The 23,349-nt window shown below is 37.0% G+C and overlaps 1 protein-coding gene and 1 non-coding gene across 2 annotated transcripts; one reads left to right on the top strand and one right to left on the bottom strand.

Annotated features, from left to right (window-relative positions):
* Positions 1–129: 129 nt before the first annotated feature.
* tbc1d8b (TBC1 domain family member 8B) lies at positions 130–20,309 on the top strand. The gene is made up of 21 exons (XM_067439129.1): positions 130–444; positions 2,207–2,317; positions 2,411–2,529; positions 2,656–2,878; positions 3,491–3,731; positions 3,808–4,015; positions 5,116–5,283; positions 5,478–5,579; positions 5,715–5,865; positions 5,952–6,166; positions 7,530–7,647; positions 8,927–9,212; positions 9,582–9,708; positions 9,959–10,057; positions 11,142–11,210; positions 12,603–12,843; positions 13,009–13,074; positions 14,825–14,905; positions 15,287–15,328; positions 15,569–15,666; positions 18,058–20,309. The coding sequence occupies exons 1-21, from the start codon at positions 318–320 to the stop codon at positions 18,622–18,624; spliced, it is 3,459 nt and encodes a 1,152-aa protein (XP_067295230.1). The 5' UTR covers positions 130–317; the 3' UTR covers positions 18,625–20,309.
* trnaa-agc (transfer RNA alanine (anticodon AGC)) lies at positions 17,537–17,611 on the bottom strand. Its single transcript has one exon. It is a non-coding gene; the product is annotated as a tRNA-Ala (tRNA).
* Positions 20,310–23,349: the final 3,040 nt, after the last annotated feature.

Genomic DNA, 23,349 nt, shown 5'->3' on the forward strand with positions numbered 1-23,349 from the left:
TTTGGGTCGTATCGTGACAACTCTTCGTAAACATTTGTTGCTTTACCTTTAAATAAATTGAAACAAAAGTCATGAGGTGGCGCGGGGATTGTGGGAAATGTAGTCGATATTTTTCAGGGTGGCGCTTTCTTCTGCTCTGCGGGGCAGATGTGGAAGACTACAATCCCAGTGGCGCCGGTGTCGCTGTCTTTGGCTCAGTTTCTGTCGACGTGGGAAAAGCGGTCCAAGAACAAACAACACAAATCTATGGGTGTATGCGCTTGAGATGATCCGAGTGTCATGCAAGAGGACGCGTATCTCTGAAAACAAATTCCAGCATGTGGCTCAAACCCGAAGAGGTGCTTCTCAAAAACGCGCTGAAATTATGGGTGACGGAGAAATCCAACGATTACTTCGTGCTGCAGCGCAGACGCGGATCCGGGGAGGACAGCGGAGGATTGACAGGTACCGGGGAACGCGCGGATGTCCGAGAACAAGCTCTAAACATGAAAGGCTCTAATGCTGTTATAAATGCGCTAAATAAGTACCCAAATGTGCTGTCTTTTTCGGCGTTACACCTTAAAATACACCTCAATAGATTTCCCAAACTATTGATTTTGTTTTAACACAAAGTCGATTTGCAACAGGTCAAGAGTTAACGTAACCTTGCAGATATGATGTTTTATTGCAAGTTTCGCTAGTATCAGTGCTCTGTTGATGTGCTCTTTTTGAGTGCTGACGTCACCACTGCGGTAAACTGACCGTGTGCATAAAGGTACTTAAAAATGCAACATTCCTTCAGATATATGTTTAGAAGCTGATGCCTAATACGGAGAATATTAGATCTGGACTTCATCTTTCCTTTGGCAGGAGTTGTTTCGTCATGGTGTGACGTCAGGTTGTTTCAGGTGGTTTCAGCGTGTTTACTTGGTGTTGTGTTAACGTTTATTTTAAAAGGTGCGTTCTTTATTATTTATTTTTTGCTAACAGAACATAATCAAGAGGTTTTGCATCCAAACAACTGAACAGTTTTTAAAGTTTTGAGAAATTATATATTTTTTTACAGTCTGGTACACTCGGATGAAAACTCCAGTGATATCAGTATAAACAATTTTGTTGTTGTTTTTTTACAATCGATGCACCATTCCAAATTGACTTAGAGTATGGAAAAAATAAAAAGGATACATCCATGTAGGTTCACAGCTATGCCTGGAAGTTGTGTTTAAAACTGTTTAATAAAAAATATATAAACAAATAAATTGGTAGTGATGAAAGTCATATTGTCATGAAGTCTCCTCCAGTACAGAGGAATATAGGGCCAGAGTTGTTGGTGAGCTGATTATAGGGTTTACTCTAATTATTAGTGACTTTTTTTTTTCTCCTTTGGAGTTCATCACCATGGAAACCTTTGCTTCATGGCTAAGAGCCATAATACAGCAGCTTCACTCTGAAGCAGTGCAGAGAGGACAGATTTTCAACGACTAGCCAATTTGTCTCTGCTAACATCCTGGTAGAGACATTGCAATAAGTAAATCAAGGGCAAGGCAAGATTATTTATATAGCACATTTCATACACAATGGCAATTCAAAGTGCTTTACATAGAAAGGAATTAAAATAGAGATAAAAAATGCATAAGAAAAAGAATACAATGTAAAGAGAATTAAAAATAATAAATAAATAAAAAGTGCCACATAAACCTCATAATTATTATTTATTTTATGTATCTCTATTTTGATATATTTTAAAATGTAATTTATTGCATTGATTGCAGCTGATTTTTTTTCAGCAGTCATTACGTCAGTCTTCAAATTGTTCTAAAGATAAAATATATTATTGGACTTACTTTCACTTTTTGACAGCTTTTTCCAGCTTTTAAATGTCAATCAAAATCCATTCTGCTTTAAAAAGCGCAAACATTTAAAGCAGCATATGTACATATCCGTGGGTGTGGATGCTAATATAATTATCATTATAGTTATCTTTAGTGGGCATGTCATGGATGGTAACTATGAATAGGCCATTTTTTTAAAACGGCTGCTTAATATTTTTGTGGATTTTTTGATTGATAAAACGTTCAAAAGAACAGCATTTATTTGAAATAGAAAAACTGGCCACATTCATTAGTTGCGATTTAGGCTGCAGGTTTGTAGAACCTGAAATGTAGTTACATTTTAGGCTCAGGTAAATGTTTTTATAATATTATGTTGTTTTGCATCATTGTTTTAGGCCTGCTGGTTGGCACTTTGGATACAGTTCTTGACTCTACAGCCAGAGTTGCCCCGTTTCGCATTTTACACCAGACGCCTGACTCTCAGGTGTACTGGATCATCGCCTGTGGTGAGAGAGATGCTGCACACAGTGTTAAAGTGTATGCGAGGGCTCAGACTCCATTCATTCAGATGCTGACACATAATATGTGTGTGTGTACAGGAGCATCTTTAGAGGAGATCTCGCAGCACTGGGACTGGCTGCAGCAGAACATCATCAGAACTCTTTTTGTGTTTGACTCTGGTGAAGACATCACCAGTTTTGTCCAGGGAAAGATAAGGGTGAGAGGTGTTATTTGGCTCCCAAATAACTGAATGTTAACCCCCTGTTTTTGTGGTATTTTAGACATTAGTCCCAGCAAATGCTCTTATGTTGTTGACTTTAGTGGTGGTGTTATGTTTGTGTAGGGTCTGATAGCAGAGGAGGGCACATCCGCAGATGGCGAGGAAGATCCTGAGCGCTTCCGGGAGGCAGTGCTGCGCTTTGAACGTCTGTTTGTTTTGCCTCAGAAAGAGAAGCTTGTGACGTATTTCTCTTGCAGCTACTGGAGAGGACGAGTGCCAAACCAGGGCTGGATCTACCTCAGCACCAACTTCCTGTGTTTCTACTCCTATATGCTGGGAAACGAGGGTTAGAAACATGCTGGCCTGCTTACACATAATGCCACAAGCTCTCTTGCATTACCATTTAATGGCAGCTATGATATCAATGCATTTATTAAATCTTTTGGTGCTAAGGCCCCACATTTATTGTGAACCTTTTGCCAGGGAGCCACTTCCAAAAATATAATGGCAGGAATGTATATTTACATATGATAACCCATATATTTAAATGTGTGAAAAATATATAAAGCATATAACGTTAAGATGGGTATCATGTCTTGTGGTCGCCTGGACCCCTATTTTAAAACCCCTGAATTAACATACCATACCTAAGTTTACATATTAAAGATTACTCATTATTTAGCAATTTGGAAATTGAAAATGTTCAATATTTAAAGAGGTTAACCAATCATAATTGAGGACATTTACATAGCAAAGTCTTAGTGATAGTTCACACAAATATGAAAATTCTGTCATTATTTACTCACCCTTATAACATTCCAAATGATTTAAAGACAAGTTTTAGTATTAGTACTAAAAGTTTTAGTTTTAGTAACCTATTACTCTCTATGTTGCTGTGGTATGTTGCGGCATCAGTCAAAATTTCATATTATTCATGGTTTGTCCATTTCTTGCTCAGTGAAACTGGTGTATCCCTGGGATGAAGTGAGCCGCCTGGAACGTACATCAAGCGTGATGTTGGCAGAGAGCATCCGTGTGCGTGTGCGAGGAGAGGATCATTTCTTTTCGATGCTCCTGAGGCTCCAGCAGACATATATTATCATGCAGCAGCTTGCCGACTACGCCATTGTGCGCTTCTTCGACAAAGAAACATTTAATGCTGAACATCCACTGGCCAACCCCCTTCACATCACGCAGAGGTGCGTTCATTTTATTCCTCTTAATGTTACCTTTGTTTTTACTGAACAACGTCTGACTCTACTGTAATCTTTGCAGGGCTCTGGAAATACATGCACGGAATCAGTCATTCCGAGCTTTTTTTCGGTTGCCACAGGAGGAAAGCCTTTGTGAAGTGTACGAGAGTTTCCTCTGGGTTCCATTCAGCCATGTCAATGCGCTTGGAAAAATCTGTGTCTCTGAGAACTATCTGTGTTTTGCAAGCCAGGATGGATCTCAGTGCCATCTCATAATGCCTCTATGGGAGGTGTGTAAGCTGTTAATTTTTCTGCAAACTGCAAATAAATCTGTTATGGTGAAGATTGCCCTTGAGAAAATTAATATGCTTAATTGTGTTGAATGTGCACATTCAACAAAAACAAACAAACACGAAGTTCTAGAAATACAAAGTTTCAGCCATTGTTTGAAAGTAGTACAAGGTAGAACAGGGGAGGGAATAAGGTATACATTTGTATCAATAAGTGATACATTCTACACACTTTTAAAGTGCAGTTTTGTAACAATGTTAAATAAATAAATAAAAATTACATTTATTTTCATATGTTGACAAGCCACACCCACATTAAGATGTTTGGTCTGAGAACTCACCATTGACAGGGTTCAATACGAGGGGCGGGATAAACGGTTGTCTTTCAAACTCCCTCTGCACGCAATTGGATAGCGCTACAACCAACCAGAGCAACATGAAGCGGAGCTACTGTAGTTGATATATTAAACTTTCGCCGTATCCGGTCGGCAAAACTCCGAACATATCTTCGCATCTTGAGAATGACTTCAGTGCCGATCTTTGTTCATTTCTCAAAGAAAAGCTTTACTCCAAGTCTTCCAGAGTCACGGCCAACGCCGTTTCGAAAGACCGCCGTTCGCCAGCTTCTTTGTTTACAAGTAGCACACAAGGGCAACTCTGCCGTCATTATGTTAAGCCCCGCCCACCGACTCTATACACAATGTGATTGGCCTGACCAGAGTTTGGTTTTTACAGCTCTGAAGTCTATTGAGAGTTTCTAGACGACACTTGCGGCAAATTAGATTTGCTGCTGCTGGGGTGCGTCTAGATTTCTAGGCTAAACATACTATATAGCACATGTAATGTATTTATTATAATTTTTGTTGTGTGTTAGGCTGTATTACATTTAAAATTATACTTCAACATTACAAATGTGTAATTACGAATATATTTAAATGCATGACAGTTTCAGTAGAAATGATGTTTAAATATATTTTGTGGCTGGAGAGTGAAAATTGTGGCTGGAGAATAATAATTCCTAGTTTTGTTTTGTAATCGGTGTGTTTGTATTTTTCTAATGCTGATTTCTTTATGTTTTTGGCATTAATGTACGTCTGCAGGTGTTTAGTGTGGAGCTGCCAGACCGCGGTAGCCGTGCCCTGACTGTGTGTCTGCGTGGCAAGAGAGCTTTGCGTTTTTCTGAGGTTCGGGATTTTGAGCGACTTGCTGCCACCATCCGCAGAAAGTGTGGTACAGCCGGAAGCCCCCAGCATTGCGTCAGTAATCCGGTAATTCATCTACACTCCAGCCTCTTATAAAAAGTTTGTTTTAGTATGCATTAGCATGATAATACCATTATTACATACTGTATATTCCATTACAATTAAAATGTCTCAGATTACAAATATACAACATTTCATGGCATGATTCTGTGTAAAAATCAGAGGACACTAAAGTGTGTGTGCGTGTCTTTCTCTCTGAGGATGAGGAGGGTGTGATGGTGGGGCAAAGTCAAGCCGTCAGCACAGAAGCTCTCATGAACGTCTTTCATCCGCACGATGCAGAAAACCTTGACCCCAAAATGGTACCCATAACTTTATTGCAATATCGGTGTAATGTTAATTAAGTAAAGGAGGATGGAATGGAATCAAAGTAAGCGAAATACACTAACAGTCAAAAGTTTGCAGTCAATAAGATTTTTTGATCCCACTGTTGACAGCTGAAGGAGCGAATGAAGGAGCAGTCATGGCAGATCCACTTTGCTGAATATGGCCGTGGAACTGGAATGTTTTGCACCAAAAAAACACGGGATCTCATTGTACGGGGAGTTCCAGAGACTCTCAGAGGAGAACTGTGGATGCTCTTCTCAGGTGTGTGTTGTTCTGCTTGTGCGTGTGTGTATATGCACAGTAGGTGTGTGCTGCAGTTTGTACAAGTATGTTTGCTTGTGTTACAGGTGCAGTACATGACATGACCTCTCACCCCGGGTACTACGGGCGCCTACTGGAGGAATGTATGGGCAGCAGCTCACTCGCGTGTGATGAGATTGAGAGAGATCTGCACCGCTCTCTCCCAGAACACCCAGCATTCCAGAGTGACACAGGAATCTCTGCCCTTCGCCGTGTCCTGACTGCTTATGCTCACCGCAACCCCAAAATTGGCTATTGCCAGGTATACGCACACCTGACTCTTCACACATGGTCTCAGCAGCAGATGGCCCAGTTCACAGAACATCTAAGGCTTTTTGTTCACAAAAATGTTTAAATACTTTCTTTAAACCATCAAGTTGCACTCTTATTGATTGACTACACAATTTTAGAGGATCATACAGGTTTGTAATGGTCTAGTGTATTTATGGCATAGATTTGTTTTTAATATTCACTTCACAAATGTTTAATTGTCAGTTAGATGATGGTCGTGTCCTGTCTAAGTGACTGGTTGTAGCTTCAAATTGGAACAGACTTTATATGTCTGTACACATCGTCCTGCTTTGCACAGCAATAGACCATTGTCTGCGAGACTAGCGCTCATTACAATGGTCATAAACATCAGCACAAAAATATGATTTTATTGCACATTGAACCAATATTTGAAATTAAAGCATATATTTAAAAGAACAAGAGAAATATGAGAACCAACTAAATCTATGTTAATAAGGAACATAACATATGGAGCCTCATACAAATATTTTTGCCTGCAAAACAGAAAGGACATGAATGATGAATGGTTTTGTTAATCCAACACTTTTGTATGCAAAGTATAAACATGGAAATATACAAAGTTAATTCTATGTATTTGAATGACATGGTGACTGTGTAGAATAACACATGATTTGTTTTTATATATACTGCTGTGGAAGCCAATCTTTTTGTAAGAAGTCAGATTATTTAAATATTTATGTATATTTATGTATATTAAATGTAAACAACATCACAAACTCTTAAAGGGACTTTTCACTTGAAATGACACACTCTCATGTCATTCCAAAGTCATATTTATGTTTTTATTCACTTTATTCACTGAAAGTCTTTACTTCCAATCGTTCTAATGCCCCTTTCACAAAGCAATAACGGTAAATTACCATAAAATTACCATAATGACGTTATTGGTAAATACACAAATATGTTGTTCACACAAGCAACAACATTCTGACTTTTTACCTCAATAGTCCAAGCGCATATTTAAATAGCAAACTATTAAAAAGCTTTCTGTAAACAACGTGGAGTAATCACGTCATCTTCATAAGTCTTTATGATTACCCCAAAGCAGACTTCTTACTTTACTGCATTCTGACTTCGGACGTGAAAATACCGGTAATCTTCATTGGAAGCGTTCACACATTACCGGTAATTTAGTGGTTATGTTACAACTGATTAATTGCCAGTACCATTTGTACCATTTATTTTTGAAAAGGTCCTGTTTACACATAATCTTTTACCTGCAATTTCTGTAATGGTTTTAATTTCAGATATGATATATAACTAAGCTTTAGGTTTTTTTCCCTCACTCATTGCTTACATGTTTGTCTGTCCAGGCAATGAATATCCTGACGTCTGTGTTACTGCTGTATGCTAAAGAGGAAGAGGCCTTCTGGCTGCTGGTTGCCGTGTGCGAACGAATGCTCCCAGACTACTTCAATCGCAGAATTATTGGTATGTGTGCGAGAGCTGGTTATTCACATCTCGTACTCGGAATGTAATTGAATCATCTTAATAAACTTGCAGGTTGCCATTATAACACAATGTCAAAGGAGCCTAAATTACTTGCAAAGCTGAAGTGCATTTTTATTACTGAGCTTTAAGGTGTGCTTTATCAAATGTTTATCTGTATCATGTACCTTTTTCTATCCTGAGGTCCGTTCTTTGTACCTCGTTTGATACATCTGAGATGATTTGACAAATCCCAGATCTTTTAATCATGATAACTGATCTCTGGCTATTTTGGTTATTTAAATGAATGTGTGGATTGGATTAAAATATCTGGATTAATTTATCTAAAATTATATGTTCTTGTGTTCCCTGAAGAGGGCAGATAATCGATACTCGAAACCACGATCAGCAATGCGATTGGCATGATATAGTATAGATTGGCAACATAATGGCATGATATAGTTAAAAAAGACACTTTTTGGACCTTCATAAGGAAACGGCAAAACGACCAAAACAACATAAAAGTTATAATAGAAGAATGAAATGTGCACTGTTTTGATGAACATGATTCCCAATTATTTATATTCATGATTTTAAAGTATTTGTACACCCTTTACATTTTTATTTCAATGTTGTAATTAGCAATTCATTTAATTTTTAATTCAATTTGAAGTAGATTTATTACGTGACAGTATTAAAGTTTCTTAAGGGTCAAGATCTTGATCTTTCTCTGCATCTCCTGCACTGCATCAAGCCAATCAAATTATATTCATCATCACTCAAATTAATGCACGGCTCAGATTAACTGCACAAAGTATGTAAACCTCCAATAAAAGTATTAAGTAATTATTCCATCACAAATAAATCAAGTGGCGGTGTCTATAGTATAATACACAACATTATAATATTATTTTCAAATACATTTTTTATTATTATTTACAAATATTAAATCCCCTGGTTCGGTAAGGAACTTTTATAATAAAGTAGCATTGGCTGGGACAGATTTTAAGTATCACCTCTAGATGCAATCTAATCCTGTTTACATAAAATAAGCCTGCTCCTAAGAGGTTGCTATGACAGCAAGTACAGGATGAGCATCAAAGAACCAAACAATCCAAGATCATGTGAAATCGTCAACAATCACATCCAGCTAACTGAGTTAGCAATGTACGAGGAACGGACCCATTTTTGGAATTATTTGCAATTCTGTTTGGTGCTTCTGACTGAATTTATTTCGTTTTGCTTACAGTATTATTCAAGTCTCTGCTTGTACGGTTTCCAGGTGCCTTGGTGGACCAAGCCGTGTTCGAGGAACTGATCCGTGAGCATCTAACCCAGCTGACGGAACACATGACAGACCTGTCGTTCTTCTCATCAGTATCATTGTCCTGGTTCCTGACACTCTTCATCAGTGTACTGCCCATTGAGAGTGCTGTGAATGTCGTTGATTGCTTCTTTTATGATGGGATCAAAGCCATCCTGCAGCTTGGCCTTGCTGTGCTCGACTACAATATGGACAATCTGCTTTGTTGCCATGACGACGCAGAAGCTGTCACTGTCCTCAACAGGTGATTGGAACGTTGTCATATTATGATAACCAAGCATGTTGATAGCAAGCTGCATAGTTCCTACTATCAGTTCCAAGTTTTTGTGCCCTGTCTGCCTCTTGAGCAGCATAAGACGTGAGCATCTCAATAGTAGAGGTGACCACTGTGAATTTTTTTTTAATTTGAATATATGTTTATTATTACCACCACTACTACTACATGGATCTATTGTCCATGCTGTGTAATTCATTCAACAAAGATCAGGATGACTGTGAACCCACAGAGTGTCTTCTGATGGCAAAATGCTGTTTAATTGTAAACGGCATCTTTAGTTTTTACTGTGGATTTTTATCTTCACAAACTCAATCTGTGTTCATATTTTATCCTTAGGTTTTTTGACAATGTCACGAATAAAGACAGTCCTCTACCAGCTACCGTACAGCAGGCATCTGCAACAACTAATGACAAATCAATACAAAAGGTTGACATCTGTGATCTCATCAAAGAGGCTTATGAGGTAAAGCTACACACCTTAATGCACTGCAGTGAATAATAAAATCTGTCTGTGCAAAGAAAAAAAACATGTCGGGGTTGTCTCTAGCAATATTACTTTGGCAATTAACACCTGTATACATGGTGACAGATTTTACATTTGTATGTAAATTTGGTGTTGCATGGATTGATTGAAACCCCCCTCTGACAGGAGTTCTGGGGTCAGCAAACCAGAGGCCTGAAACAGAAAGAATAATAAGGTTTCTTTGTTTCAGAAATATGGAGACATTCGAACAGAGGAAGTGGAAAACATGCGGAAGAAGAACAAGCTTTATGTCATTCAGACATTAGAAGACACAACAAAACAAAATGTAGTAAGTACAAATGTCATGCTGTGTGAACCTTATTCCTTTACATTCCAAATATAATATAATTAATAGAATATAATACAAATCTTTAGATTTGAGAAAAATTCAAAAATAAGAACAAAAATACAAGATTCTGTAATTTCATTAGTAGATCACCAAAATACAGAAATATTAAGAAATTCATGTATAGCTTTTCACTCAGATTGTTATGCTGATTATCTCATTTTGGTTGCACTTTATTTTACAGTATGTGTACTCAGTGTACAGTCTAAATGTATTGTTTACATGTCAAATTTGATTTTGTAAAGTATACATTACCTTTCAAAAGTATGTGATCAGTAAGATTTTTTAGGATTCATTAAATTGATCAAAAACGGCAGTAAATAAATGTATAATGTTACAAAAGATTTTTGTTTTAAATTAGTGTTTTTTTCTGTTTCTGTGCTATGATTGGTCAGCGCAAATAGCTGTTATCTGATTGGCTTAAGTAGACGGTGGGTGGAGTCCACTTATTTTTGGATTTGTCAGCACATCTTGATGCTAGAAATTTTTCAAAATCCACAAAAGCACAGAAAGCAATTCACAAAAGCAGAGGAAATGATTCACAAATGAATGCCGGGCAGAATTGTGTTTATAATCACAAAACACATTTGTAAAAAAAATAATAATAATCATTTGCAAATCTCATTTTAATCATTTTTTGTGAATCTTCTTTTAATTTATTTGTTCATCTTAATCGATTTATTTGGAATAATGCAACCCTAAAATCATGTGGCACTGAAGACTGGAGTAATGGATCCTGACAATTCAGCTTTGCCATGACAGGAATAAATTGCATTTTAAGATATATAAAAAAAAATTTTAAAAGCATTAAAAACTGTAATTATATTTCACAGTATTGTGAGCATGTGGTGAGCATAAGAGGCTTTTTCAAAAACATTGAAAAGTCTTACATAGCCTAAACTTTTGAATGTGGTGTAATCAGCATAATTGAGTCTTTGCACATTTTGTTTGTACATACAGTGGCAATAAAGATTGTTGTCCCTGGTAATTTGTTTAATAGTCTGTCGTTTTTATCATATTTCTGCAGTTGCGTGTTGTTGCTCAAGGTGTGAAGTTCAGTGCTGCTCAGCTGGATGAGCTCTACATGCTCTTTAAGGTGAGTTACACTGCACACACTGGTGCTTTTTGGTACATAAAGGCCTTAAAATATTGACGCTGCCACACAAATTGTGTGTGCTTGTTTGTCTTTTAAAGGGGTGGTTGCATGCGATTTCACTTTTTTAACTTTAGTTAGTGTGTAATGTTGCTGCTTGAGCATAAACAGTATCTGCAAACTTACAGCGCTGAAATGCAAACGGAGATATAGTCTTTTAAAGTTATGGCAGTTTATTGCCCACAAAAACGAATGGTTTGGACTACAACAAGCTTCTTTTCTGGGCTGGTGACATCACAAACCCTTGCTATTAACATAAACACTGCCCCCGCGAACACGCAACAAAGTGGTCGAGGCCGCGTCACAGTCACAGTCACAGTCCTTGGGATGCTGGACTTCAGGAACAATGGTTACAATTTGTGTTTGATTAAGTTCCTGTTGATTACAATGTAAATTTAGTCGTCTGTTATGCACATGGAAGACAGCTTTAAAAATCTTCACGAGTTGGATTTGCTCAAAGGCTCATACTAAAAGATGAAGCAGTTCCAGCTTTAAAGGCAGAAGCTGCTGTTTATGGGCCTAAACCTGTAAGTACATGTCTTTTAAATGTGTAGTTTCTGTGTGTGTTTTGGTCGCATCAAGGCCAATGTGGTTTGGCTACACTAGGCAGTCAACTAAATTGTTTCATACTTCTATAACAAACGGCTACAAACACCAACAAACTTATATGTAATCACACCCGCGAACATCGTTGACTTTTTTATTTTTGACGTTTCTGTTATTAGTGTACAACGTTTATTGTGTTTGACCACATGCTATTTCAGCTACAGTAATGCAAAACACGTTTGTGTTTCATTTGGCCAATGCAGTAAACTAGTAGAGGCATATAGGTTTTGTAACTGCTCATAATGTGTTTTTTTTGCTAAACATATTTGGTAATATTCATTCTACAATAACTAAAATTGGTATGGCAACATTGACGCCATTATTTACACCACAGATGTGACTTCTGCCCATAATGGTAAGGGGCGTGGTGTTTTAAAAATATGACAACCTGTGCTTGGCACTTCAGCCAATAAAAATACATGAAACTACATTTGGCCATCTAACCAATCTAAGACCATTGCGTTTTTCAAAGAGATGGGCTTCATAGAAGCAGAAAACAAATGAGCCGTTCAAAGAACAGTGGAGACGGCGGTGTGGAATAAACGTCAAATATATGAAAAATATGGCGTGTTTTAAAAAAAAGAAGTATTAAGACATGTTATACAGCGCTCCATGAACAAAACCAAGCCTAAAAAACACCACGGAACCACCCCTTTAAATTTCTTTTGTTGAGTGTGTGTGAGCGTGGACATATGGATATACAGTATAGTGATTATGTTTGTGTTACAGAGGCAACACTTTGTGAGCTGTTACTGGTCAGTGTGTAGTCCTGCCCTGCAGAACCATGACCCCAGCCTGCCATATCTGGACCAGTACCAGCTGGATCAGTCCCAGTTTAGTAGCCTGTTTAACCTCCTGCTGCCATGGACCACACACACGCACGCATGCTCTCTGGCACGATCAGCCTTTCGTATTCTGGACGAGAACGGAGATGGACTTGTGAACTTTAAAGAATTCATATGCGGTCTGGGTAAGAGGAGCCTAACTGACCTTTTACCTCAGTACATAGCAGCTTGCTTTCCAATCTGTCAGATTCATTCAAGTGTGTGTGTGTGTGTGTGTGTGTGTGTGTGTGTGTGTGTGTGTGTGTGTGTGTGTGTGTGTGTGTGTGTGTGTGTGTGTGTGTGTGTTGCAGATATCTTATACAACAGATCATTCACAGAAAAACTAAAGCTTCTCTTCAAACTACACCTTCAACCAGGTAAATTAATTCTCTGATCTCTGCCACTGTGCTATAATACAAGTTTAATGTGAACATAATTATATGTTTATGTATATACAGTCAAACCAAAATGAATTCGGACACCTTCAACATTTTCTCACATTATCACAGCTTATTAGCTATAATTTAGATAACGGTAGTATAATATATCAATAACTCTGTGTTAAACTGTGTCAGAATAAATGAATCTTGATAATGTCAGATAACTAAGGGATGAAATGGATTACAATCATCCAATCAGCTTTTAGCTGTTAAATTGAAGTACACAATTCAATAATACCAATTTAGGTCAACCAATTACCAAGCAATGCTTCATTTTTTTTTTCAGTCTGTGCTGTAAAAGATCGCATTAGCAATTATAGAGTTGATTGATCATCTTTTTTTAAAAGTTTTATTGTGTTTATGGTGTTCCCTGTAACATGGGTTCATGCTTTGTTTAAAAAAGTCTGTTGTCTGTTGAGTTCTTGGGTCAATGAAGCCCCTCCCTCAGAAATGCGCAATTGGCCCAATGAGTTGTGATTTGCTAACCGCCTAGTACACGTTATCCGCAAACGTCACACCCCTTTACCATTATAGTTAGTTGCATATGCTCAGGTGTACTGTAATAAACAATAGCGTCAATATTGCCTCATCAATTTGAGCCTGAATCAGACCCAGAGAACATTAGTGTAGAGGATTGAGCAGAACCTGCACAAGAACAGCTGTTACAAGACATTTCAGAATGGTATGTTTTTTTTATTTGTAGTTGTCTCATACTTTGTAGATATGCTGTTATTTGTAAATGCTACTACTGTTTATGTTAGCTTTTGATATGCGATTTTAGCCTGATTAAAGCTTTACTAAAGCAGGATACAAGATTGCCTTGTAGCCTTTTTTTATATAATTGTTCTAACAAATGATACTACAGTTCTCAAAGGAATTATTTGATTATGGAGTGATGAGACAATTACGAAGAGTAATACAGTGGCCATATCAAACACAGAATCATGTTTAGCGTGTCTGTATTTACACTGACCACTTAAACGCCAACAAACACAGATTGTTGATTGACTGGCAGTCTTCTGTATGAAGATTTTTTTGGTACAATATGTCTGTTTACTTTATTTTGCTGTCCTCACTAACATAAAGGAACTAAAGTGTCCTGCACCTACTAGTAAAACGTTATGTCTGGATATGATTGACTGTATATTTATATTTGTTATAATATTTATATCATTTTATTGATTCATCTCTGTCATCTGTCTGCTCTATGACCTTATGCACTTTGTATATCTTATACCTCAGTAACCCTTAAATATCTATATATCTGACCCATGTATAACCCTGTATAATTTAGAAGTTTTACCACTCAATAAACTTTTATAGTCTATACAGGGTGATAGTTGGGTCACATATATCATCTATATGTCATCTAACTTCTCTGTAACTCTGTACAATCTATATATGTAACCTCTCTATATCCCCTCATTATTCTCTTTATTTGTAAATAGTTAGTTAGTTAGTTAGTTAGTTAGTTAGTTAGTTAGTTAGTTAGTTAGTTAGTTAGTTAGTTAGTTAGTTAGTTAGTTAGTTAGTTAGTTAGTTAGTTAGTTAGTTAGTTAGTGGCCACTTTCTCATCCAAGGGTGAACTACATTTAGTTCATTAACATTTATTCTAGGGCAAGGGTGTTCAATCCTGCTCACCTTGAATGTGTGTTTCTGCATATATGGATACTTTGTGTTTCTTCAGGGACCCAGGAGTGTAAGATTTTACCGTCGTCTAGATTTTTTCCTCCAGCTGAAGATCACTCTTTCTCCACTCGTCTTTCTGGTCAGCTTTCACTCCTTTCTGTGGCTCCTTCCTTTCTTTTTACTCTTTCTTCTGGGTGTTTCAATAATGTTAGTGATTTATTTTGTGTGCTTATGTGTATTTTCATGTGGGTTGTGTGTAGTATTTTTATTTGTGCGTAAGAAGAACTTGCATCACCTAACATTAAAAAAGCTTAATTTCAAGAAAGCACACCAAGTTGTAGTGTTTTATCAAAAAGCAGAAGTTTAAATCTCTGCCCACCACTATAAATAAAATAAATAAAAAAATATATATATTATGTTTAGATATATATATATATATAATGTATATGTTTATCTGGTCATGCATGTTTGAGTGTCTCTGTGTTTCGTGGATGTACATTTTCTCCTCTTTTATTTTTAGACTCTGCAGAAGATGGAGTGATCAGAAAATGTCCAGAGAGAGGTGGCGTATTCTTTCATGTCCTATAATCATGTTCTCTACATTATGTCAAACAATATCACAAAATAAACCATAGCAGGGTGGTCAGGGCAAATACCAAATGGCTGCTTATGAAATAAATGGATGGACAGAACATATTGATTTTGAGACAAAAATATGTGACCACAGAATACTGCGATTTAACCAATCAGAATCAAGTATTCGAGGAAGCTGTGTAAAAATTGTAATTATTTTGCCCTTTAGGTCGTGCTAAAGTAGATCTGCAAGAATATCTGAAACAGTGGCAGGAAGACTTGCAGCGGAGAGATGAGAATATTAAAGATCTGCCCAGAATTAATCAGGTATACACACACACAAATTAAACATGGTCAGAATATAATTGGTACATAAATATAATAATATAATTGAATGTTTTCTTATGTTAACCAATGCTGCATTTATTTGAACAAATACAGCAAAACAGTAATATTGTGGAAAATTACAATTTAAAATAACTTTTTATTTATATATATATATTATTTTTTTTATTTTTTTTTAAATGCATCAACTTTGAAATATATATTTTGAAAATATTAATGATTTTCTGTAGTGTTTACTGTCACTTTTGATTAATTGAATATATATATATAGATATATAGATATATATTAAACAAATGTAGTGTTTACATTTACAATTTTATTTTATTTTTTATTTTTTTTATTTCTCCTTTGTTTTACCAGGGTAGTCACATTGAGACAGTAGTCTCTTTTTCAAGTGAGCCCTGGCCAAGAAAAGGCAGCACATAGTTAAAAAAAAAAGACACATAAAAACATAAAAACAGTGATGGACACAACATAAAACATAAATACAATTTACAAGTGAGAATATTCAGGCTGTACACAACAAAAAGTCTAGACACATTCACATGTATGATGCTGAATGTCTGCCAGATACGACTTAAAATCAGAGATGGAAATAAACATGTTTAGTTTCAGATTTTTCTGTAGTGCGTTCCAGGTTGATGGAGCATTGTAACGGTATGCTGTTTTACCAAATTCGGAATGAACAGTAGGCACATTAAAAAGTATGCTATTGTTTGACCTGAGGTTATATCTATTGTTTGTTGCCAATGAAAAAACGGATAAATATGATGGTAATAATCCAGTAATTGCTTTATAAATAAAAATCAACCAATTGCGTTTTCTGCGTTTAGACAGTGGTAACCAACCAGATAAGCTGTACAAATTGCAGTGATGTGTACTATAATCAGCTTTTGTTATAAATCGTAGTGCTGAATGGTAGACAGAATCAAGTGAACGCAATACAGACTTTGAGGCATGCATATAGAGAATGTCGCCATAATCCAGAACAGATAAAAATGTGGCTGCTACAAGTTCTTTTCTAGCTTTCAAATTAAAACAAGCCTTATTTCGAAAAAAGAAACCTAGCTTTACTCTAAGTTTCTTTACCACATGCATGACATGAGGATTAAAAGAGATATTTTCATCCAATAAAAAACCTAGATATGTGTAGCATGACACCTTCTCTATTTCCTGTCCCTGTGCGGTTACAATTGGAGGTAGTGATTTTACTTTGAACTTTGAGTGCGTAAACAACATGTATTTGGTTTTTTTAGCATTAAGCACTAACTTTAATTTCCTTAAATTTTCTTGCAAGACTGTGAAAGCCTCCTGCAGTTTTATTAAAGCCTCACATGGAGAGGGTGCAGTGCAATAGATGATGGTGTCATCCGCATAAAGGTGTACATTTGCATTTACACGTTCAGAGATAGAATTTATGTAGACGGTAAACAAAAGTGGCCCTAAGATGGAGCCTTGTGGAACACCGATTGTAATTGCAGCCTTCCCTGATGTAATACCATCACATGTAATACATTGAAATCTCCCTGTAAGATAATTTTTAAACCAACTTACCGCATGTGAGGACACCCCAATTTTACCTAAACATTTTAAAAGAATGCTGTGATCCACTGTATCAAAAGCCTTAGAAAGGTCAATAAACAGTCCTGCGCTTGAGTTTTTGCAATCAATGGCAGACACAATGTCATCAATTACTTTAGTGGCTGCCGTGACAGTGCTGTGCCCCTTTCTGAAGCCTGACTGAAAAGGGGTGAGGATACAATTACAGGCAGGATACAATTTAGCAGACGCTTTTATCCAAAGCGACTTACATTGCATTCAAGGTACACATTTTACATTATTGTCAGTTCTTGCTTTCCCTGGGAATCGAACCCATGACCTTGGCGTTGCTAGCGCCACGCTCTACTGGTTGAGCTACAGGAAAGCTTATTTTTTTCTTTAAGTGTTTTTTCTTTAAGTTCTTTAAGTGTTACAAAAATACTGTGTGTACTTTTTAAATGTGAATCTAGGGCATCAAGACGGTTCCTTATGCTTATTTGATTTCAGCACCTGGTTTGCTTTGTCCTGATGATGATTCCACAAATACATTGAGGTGTTTGACAATTGTGTCAACAGTGCCCATTCTCTACTGACTGACATTGTTCAGTTCAGTTCTATTCCTGTTCTCTTGCATAGTCTGTGAGTCTCTCAAAAAAACAAAGCTGGTCTTTGTCCTGAACACACAAACTTGTTCTTGCCCTCAAACTCAAGTTTAGTCTTGTCTTATTGAAGTGTATGGAATGTTGCCCATGGTAACCTCTAGGTGTATTTGTTGTCATTGCTGGAGCCATGTAAATACGGTTCAGACCAATTAAATAGACTCTGTGTTACAGGTGCAGTTTATTCGTTTGACGAAAACTCTATATGGCGTGTTCCACGGTGATGAGGAGGAGGAGAGTCTGTACCGCGCCGTGGCGCGAGTGACCAGTCTTCTGTTGCGCATGGAGGAGGTGGGGAGGAAGCTACAGGAAAGTAGCCCACAAAAAACACCCCAAAATACACCCACCAGCACGGCTCAGCCAGAGACCTCCCCAACATTACCCACCAGCCCTGAGGCCGAGACTCTCGCTTTGGGTGAAGGCGCCCATGACCACCCTGAGTCTCCGGTCAGTCAACATGAACTCGTCCCGTCCCACTCTGACATTACCCCGAACTCAACTTCGCGCCCTTCTACGCCCACCAGCAGTCCCACTGGAACCAGCAGCCCTGCATTGGACACACCGACAGACACACCCAGCTCACCCTGCACAGTCAGAGATGGGGACTGGAGTTTCTCCTTTGAGCAGATTCTCGCATCTCTCCTGAACGAACCATCCGTCGTTCGCTTCTTCGAACGCGCTGTTGACACAGGTGCTTTGATCGCACGCGCACGTAAAAACCAGCTTAAAGATGCACACTAAAACACTATTTCAGAGCAATTACAGCAAAACACTGCCCTAAAAGCCATAAACCCTTCCCCTCATAAACTCTTCTCTCTTTCTCTTACTCTGTGCAACCAGTACAGGTCAGTGTTTGTGAAACACTTATATGTCCGTTACAAATGAGGAAATCGTTTAATTTAAATGCAAAGTACATATGCAGGTCAAACAAAATAATGATAATAATTAAGGTATAAAATGTTTGTATGAGGTTATTTAATGTTTATTAAATGATTAGTGTTAGATGCCATTTGTGTAATGGATGATAGGTGATATAATGTAGATGAAGGAATTATGATGTAATATAGAGAACTGAAATTAGGTATTATATTATAAATTATAATATAAATGGCGTGTATGATTTGGGATGAAAAGGCTTTGCCTGCTTTATTCATTAAGTTACCTCAGAATATTCCTGCAGCTCACATGCACTACGTCTCTCATTCCTAGCCTGACCTAATTCACATAAGCACATGTAGGACCACAAATTCTAAGGGAAATCAAAGTACTATGCTGTTGAACTGCTGACAAAGCTATTTTGTTTGAGAATTCATTCAAAATATCAATTAAACATATGTCACCTGACATTACCATACGTCGCCACATTCTTTCTGTGGAGGCTTGATTAGGGAAGCCCAAAAATGGGCTTATGCTAATCAGGAGGCGGAGTTTAATCCGCATCATATCAATCGCATTGAAGGTCTGCATTAGGATCATAGCTGTTTAATTCTGATTCACTGAATGTGTTTGTGTCTACAAACCGGAATCTGTGGTTTATGCCTTATTAGTTTTTGATTCAGGTCTTCGCGGATACAAATATCACAAGTGCTTCCATTTAACGAAATCTATTTCATCTTTCCACTTATTCATTAGTTAGTTAATAGTAAAACATTTATCGCAAACCATTTATACGATTTGTTTTGATTTTGATATTTTCTGCCATTATATTACTGATTAAAAATGTCATCCGGAACATACTGAAATGCTTTAGCAAGAAAAATATGTACAACTATTGTGCTGTAAATTATATGCAAAGTGAATAAGTAATTTTTCCGTCAGAGTTCATGTAATCAAACCTGTAAGAAACATTAAGTGGTGAGTCCACCAATCGTAAGTAAGATATGTTATGTTATGCTTAAAATGGACCAGTGAATATGCAGAATTGTTCTTAATTTTGGACTTTGTGTACATGTTGAGCGCTTGTGATGAATGCAAGAAAGGGAAGTTGATGTTTTGTTCATTCTACGTCCGGTCTACACCAGCTAAACAGGTTTTTTGTTCTGTGCGTAATGAAGTAATTATGTTCTTCTGAAGCTAAAAGGCTCCTCAGAGAAGGAAGCCATAGTGCGTATTTTGTATTTGTTTGGTTGTTCATCTAAGGGAAATGCTGTTTTGTTTTGCTTTCTTGCACACAAACCATAGTAAAACCACTCTGCACTTTGCAGATGAAGTTGGATTGAAAGTTAAATTATTAGTGTTTTATCATCTCCGAGTCAGTCTTTTGCTGTTCATACTGAACATTTGATGTTCACTTCATGTACTGCAGGGTAATAGTGTGGTCTTTTTTTTTTTCTTTGTCTAAAAGTTTTATCTTTGTTACAGTCTGTGCCTCATAAACTCTGTCACATGATGAAAATTTAATGATAAAATAAAATATAGGAAGAAAATATCTTTCATCTCTATTTCTCTCTAATATCACTAATATTTAATATTGTTCCAGCAACATTGATGTTGATCCAGGAACATGCTCTCCGTGGGCAGAACAAGTTAAACCGATGTAAGCAGGACATCCACAGTGCTGTCAATAGTGTGTGATCGATCCCAACTGCAGACATGCAGACCGGTCCCCGCTGTGCTCTTCTTTAGCGGCCTTTGATCCGTCACATGAGGAATGTTACATATTTTATTAAGTTCATGTAGACACAGCTTGACATCATGTCCTATGACTTGTGGCTGCACCTGTTATGAGACATGAAAGATTTTCTTAAAAGGGGGAGATTGCAACCCTTTTGGGGTCATCTGACAGTTTTATGACGATGTATAATTATTGGCAAAGACCGTAGGAAATAGAATGCAGTTGGGTAATAAAGCAAAAAAAACGGTATATTCATTATACAAAATACTTCCACAAAATATTTATCAATTTAGCATATTACCTCACTACCCTGTTGAAAATAAACCAGCATATGTATGTTTTGAAGCAAGGCAGCTGTTTTAAGCTGGTCTTGAGCTGGTTATAATCAGGTCCTGAGCTGGATCTAGTTTCTTAGGACCAGCTCATGACCAGCTGAGGACCAGCTCAAAACAGATGCCATACTACAAAACATACCTAACCAGCATATGTTGTTTGTTTTTTCTACAGGGTATCCTCTATTGACTACCATTCAAATAGAAGGGCCTCTAATCTACTGGGCTCCCATGGCAAGTCATAATGAAACTGATATTCTCTTTCATGTTGTGACGTACATCTAAGTGTAACAGATTTGGTTAGTTTCATGTTGTGACGTCTCAAAATTAATGTGAACTTGCAGTCAGTTGTGGATGGTTTTAGCAGAATAAATTACTGGAAATGTCCAGGGTCACCAGTCCTTTTACCATTAGAGATCAGAGTCTGACTAAGAATTATTTTGTCAATAATATTAATAATAATAAGAAACCTATGTATGAATGAAGCATTCGCTCACAAAACATACATTTAGAAAATATATGGGAAAATATATAGATAAGATATATATATATATATATATATATATATATTTTCGTTTCATGGCAACTTTAATCCAAGGTTGTAGTCTCCCTCTGGGGGAAAGTGTCTGTCATGCTCCATTTCATACCTATTGAGCTTTCAAGCTAAAGTAAGCATTTATTTACATTGTATTATTTTGTACTTCAAATTTCTAATCTTTATATCTGCCTTTCATCTATTTGAAAATGCATGCATTTTATTTCACCTAATATTTATGTATGTGTCAGTATGAAGTTATTAGTTTAGCAACATGCTAACATGAAACTCTTTGTATGCAGTGACTTTGTCAATTTTAGCCCAATTCAAATCTTCAAATAAGTCACTTTGGCTCTTTTTCAGTCAGGATGCTGCTGCTTTGAATGATCTTAGAGAGCTGAGCACAACCTAACACTTCAACTGTTTTTTTTGTTTTTTTTTTACTTTCTCAGTTTGTGTAAATCCACTTAGGGTTCAGGGTATTTATTTTTACCCATGTTAATTTTACTTGTCTTAGCCTACATGGTTTTGTTTCATTAATACGGTGTATACTTTTTTCTTGATTTACCCCGAAATAATGGAAGTGAAATATGACAACATGCCCCATAGGTGGGTACATTGTGACATCACCATATGACAGCTTAAAATGATATCTGATACAATCAGAAAAATATACAAGACAAACTAAAATATTTTGTCATTAAATTGTAATCATTAAGTTTTTCAAATAAAATAATGCTTTTTTTAAATTATAAAAAAAAACTTTTGTTTGACAACAAACACTACAGAGCACAGATATACAAAGTTCAAAGCAGTTATTTCTGAACATTGACTCTTATGTCTTCATTCACTTTTTTTCTCATTGTTTCTCAATATAATTCAGAATATAATATATATAGTTCTAATAGGGGCTCGTTGTAACTCCTCCAGCTGTGTCTCATTTCAGAAGGCTGCATCCTTCAAATGTCAAATTCGAAGGCTGCATGCGTCACGAGGCTTGTCTCATTTCAAAAGAGTGAGTAGGACACTCCAAATGCAACTTCGATGCACCCTTCTTTCTTTTACAGGAATTCGGAGTGTGCGTGAGGTGTGTCCTTCGCTAGCTGCATATAGCCTAACCCACAATTCTTTGCGTCGCCGTTTTATGCTATATGAAAAAACGGCACCACCGCCTGATTTACATGTAAGCGTAGATGTTTAAAGGTGTTTAAAGGTAAGTAGTTTCAAGCTTGTTTTTGTTTTTTTAAGAAGAAGAAGTTTTATTTATATAGCGCCTTTCCGTAGCTCAAGGTTGCTTTACATTACAGTAAATTTAGACACCTACATATACATCTATACACACATCACAATCACATAATACATATAATTGCATTATCCAAAAATCTTGTTGAATAGATATGTTTTTAACTGGGACTTAAACGCACCCACAGATGAGATATTTCGTAGTGTAAGATGTAGTGAATTCCTTAATTGAGGAGCATTTATACTAAACGACCTTACCCTTTCCCCTTACAGGGCGGTAAGGGGAAAGTAAGTCAGACAGATATTGGGGAGCAAGACCATTTAGTGCTTTGAACATTAGAAGCAATACCTTAAAGTGTACGTGATGCTACAGGTAGCCGGTGAAGGTCATGAAGTAGAGGAGTAGTGTGGCTCATCCTTTTGACTGTGGCAGTAGAACCAATCAATAAACAATAATCTCAGTTTTCTTATCATTCAATTTAAGGAAATTCCGGGACATCCAGTACTTGATAACCCTGATACATGTAGCGAGTGAGTCAGGCAGAGATGGCCTATCAGAGCTGGTGGTGAGGTAGATTTGAATATCATCAGCATAGCAGTGGAACTGAAGTCCATGTCTGCTTATGATGTCACCGAGTGGATGATGAATAATAGTGGGCCAAGAACCGAAACTTGAGGAACACCCTGTGTAAGTGAAGCAGTAGCAGATCTAAACCCTTGTATAGTGATATAATACTTTCTTT

This window comes from Pseudorasbora parva, chromosome 3, assembly GCF_024679245.1.
Source record: "Pseudorasbora parva isolate DD20220531a chromosome 3, ASM2467924v1, whole genome shotgun sequence".
Classification (NCBI taxonomy): domain Eukaryota; kingdom Metazoa; phylum Chordata; class Actinopteri; order Cypriniformes; family Gobionidae; genus Pseudorasbora; species Pseudorasbora parva.

Coding starts and splice junctions, on each gene's coding strand:
- tbc1d8b (XM_067439129.1), top strand. CDS start 318: ATGTGGCTCAAACCCGAAGAGGTGCTTCTCAAAAACGCGCTGAAATTA. Junction 445..2,206: donor GGACAGCGGAGGATTGACAG/GTACCGGGGAAC, acceptor TCATTGTTTTAG/GCCTGCTGGTTGGCACTTTG. Junction 2,879..3,490: donor CTATATGCTGGGAAACGAGG/GTTAGAAACATG, acceptor TTTCTTGCTCAG/TGAAACTGGTGTATCCCTGG.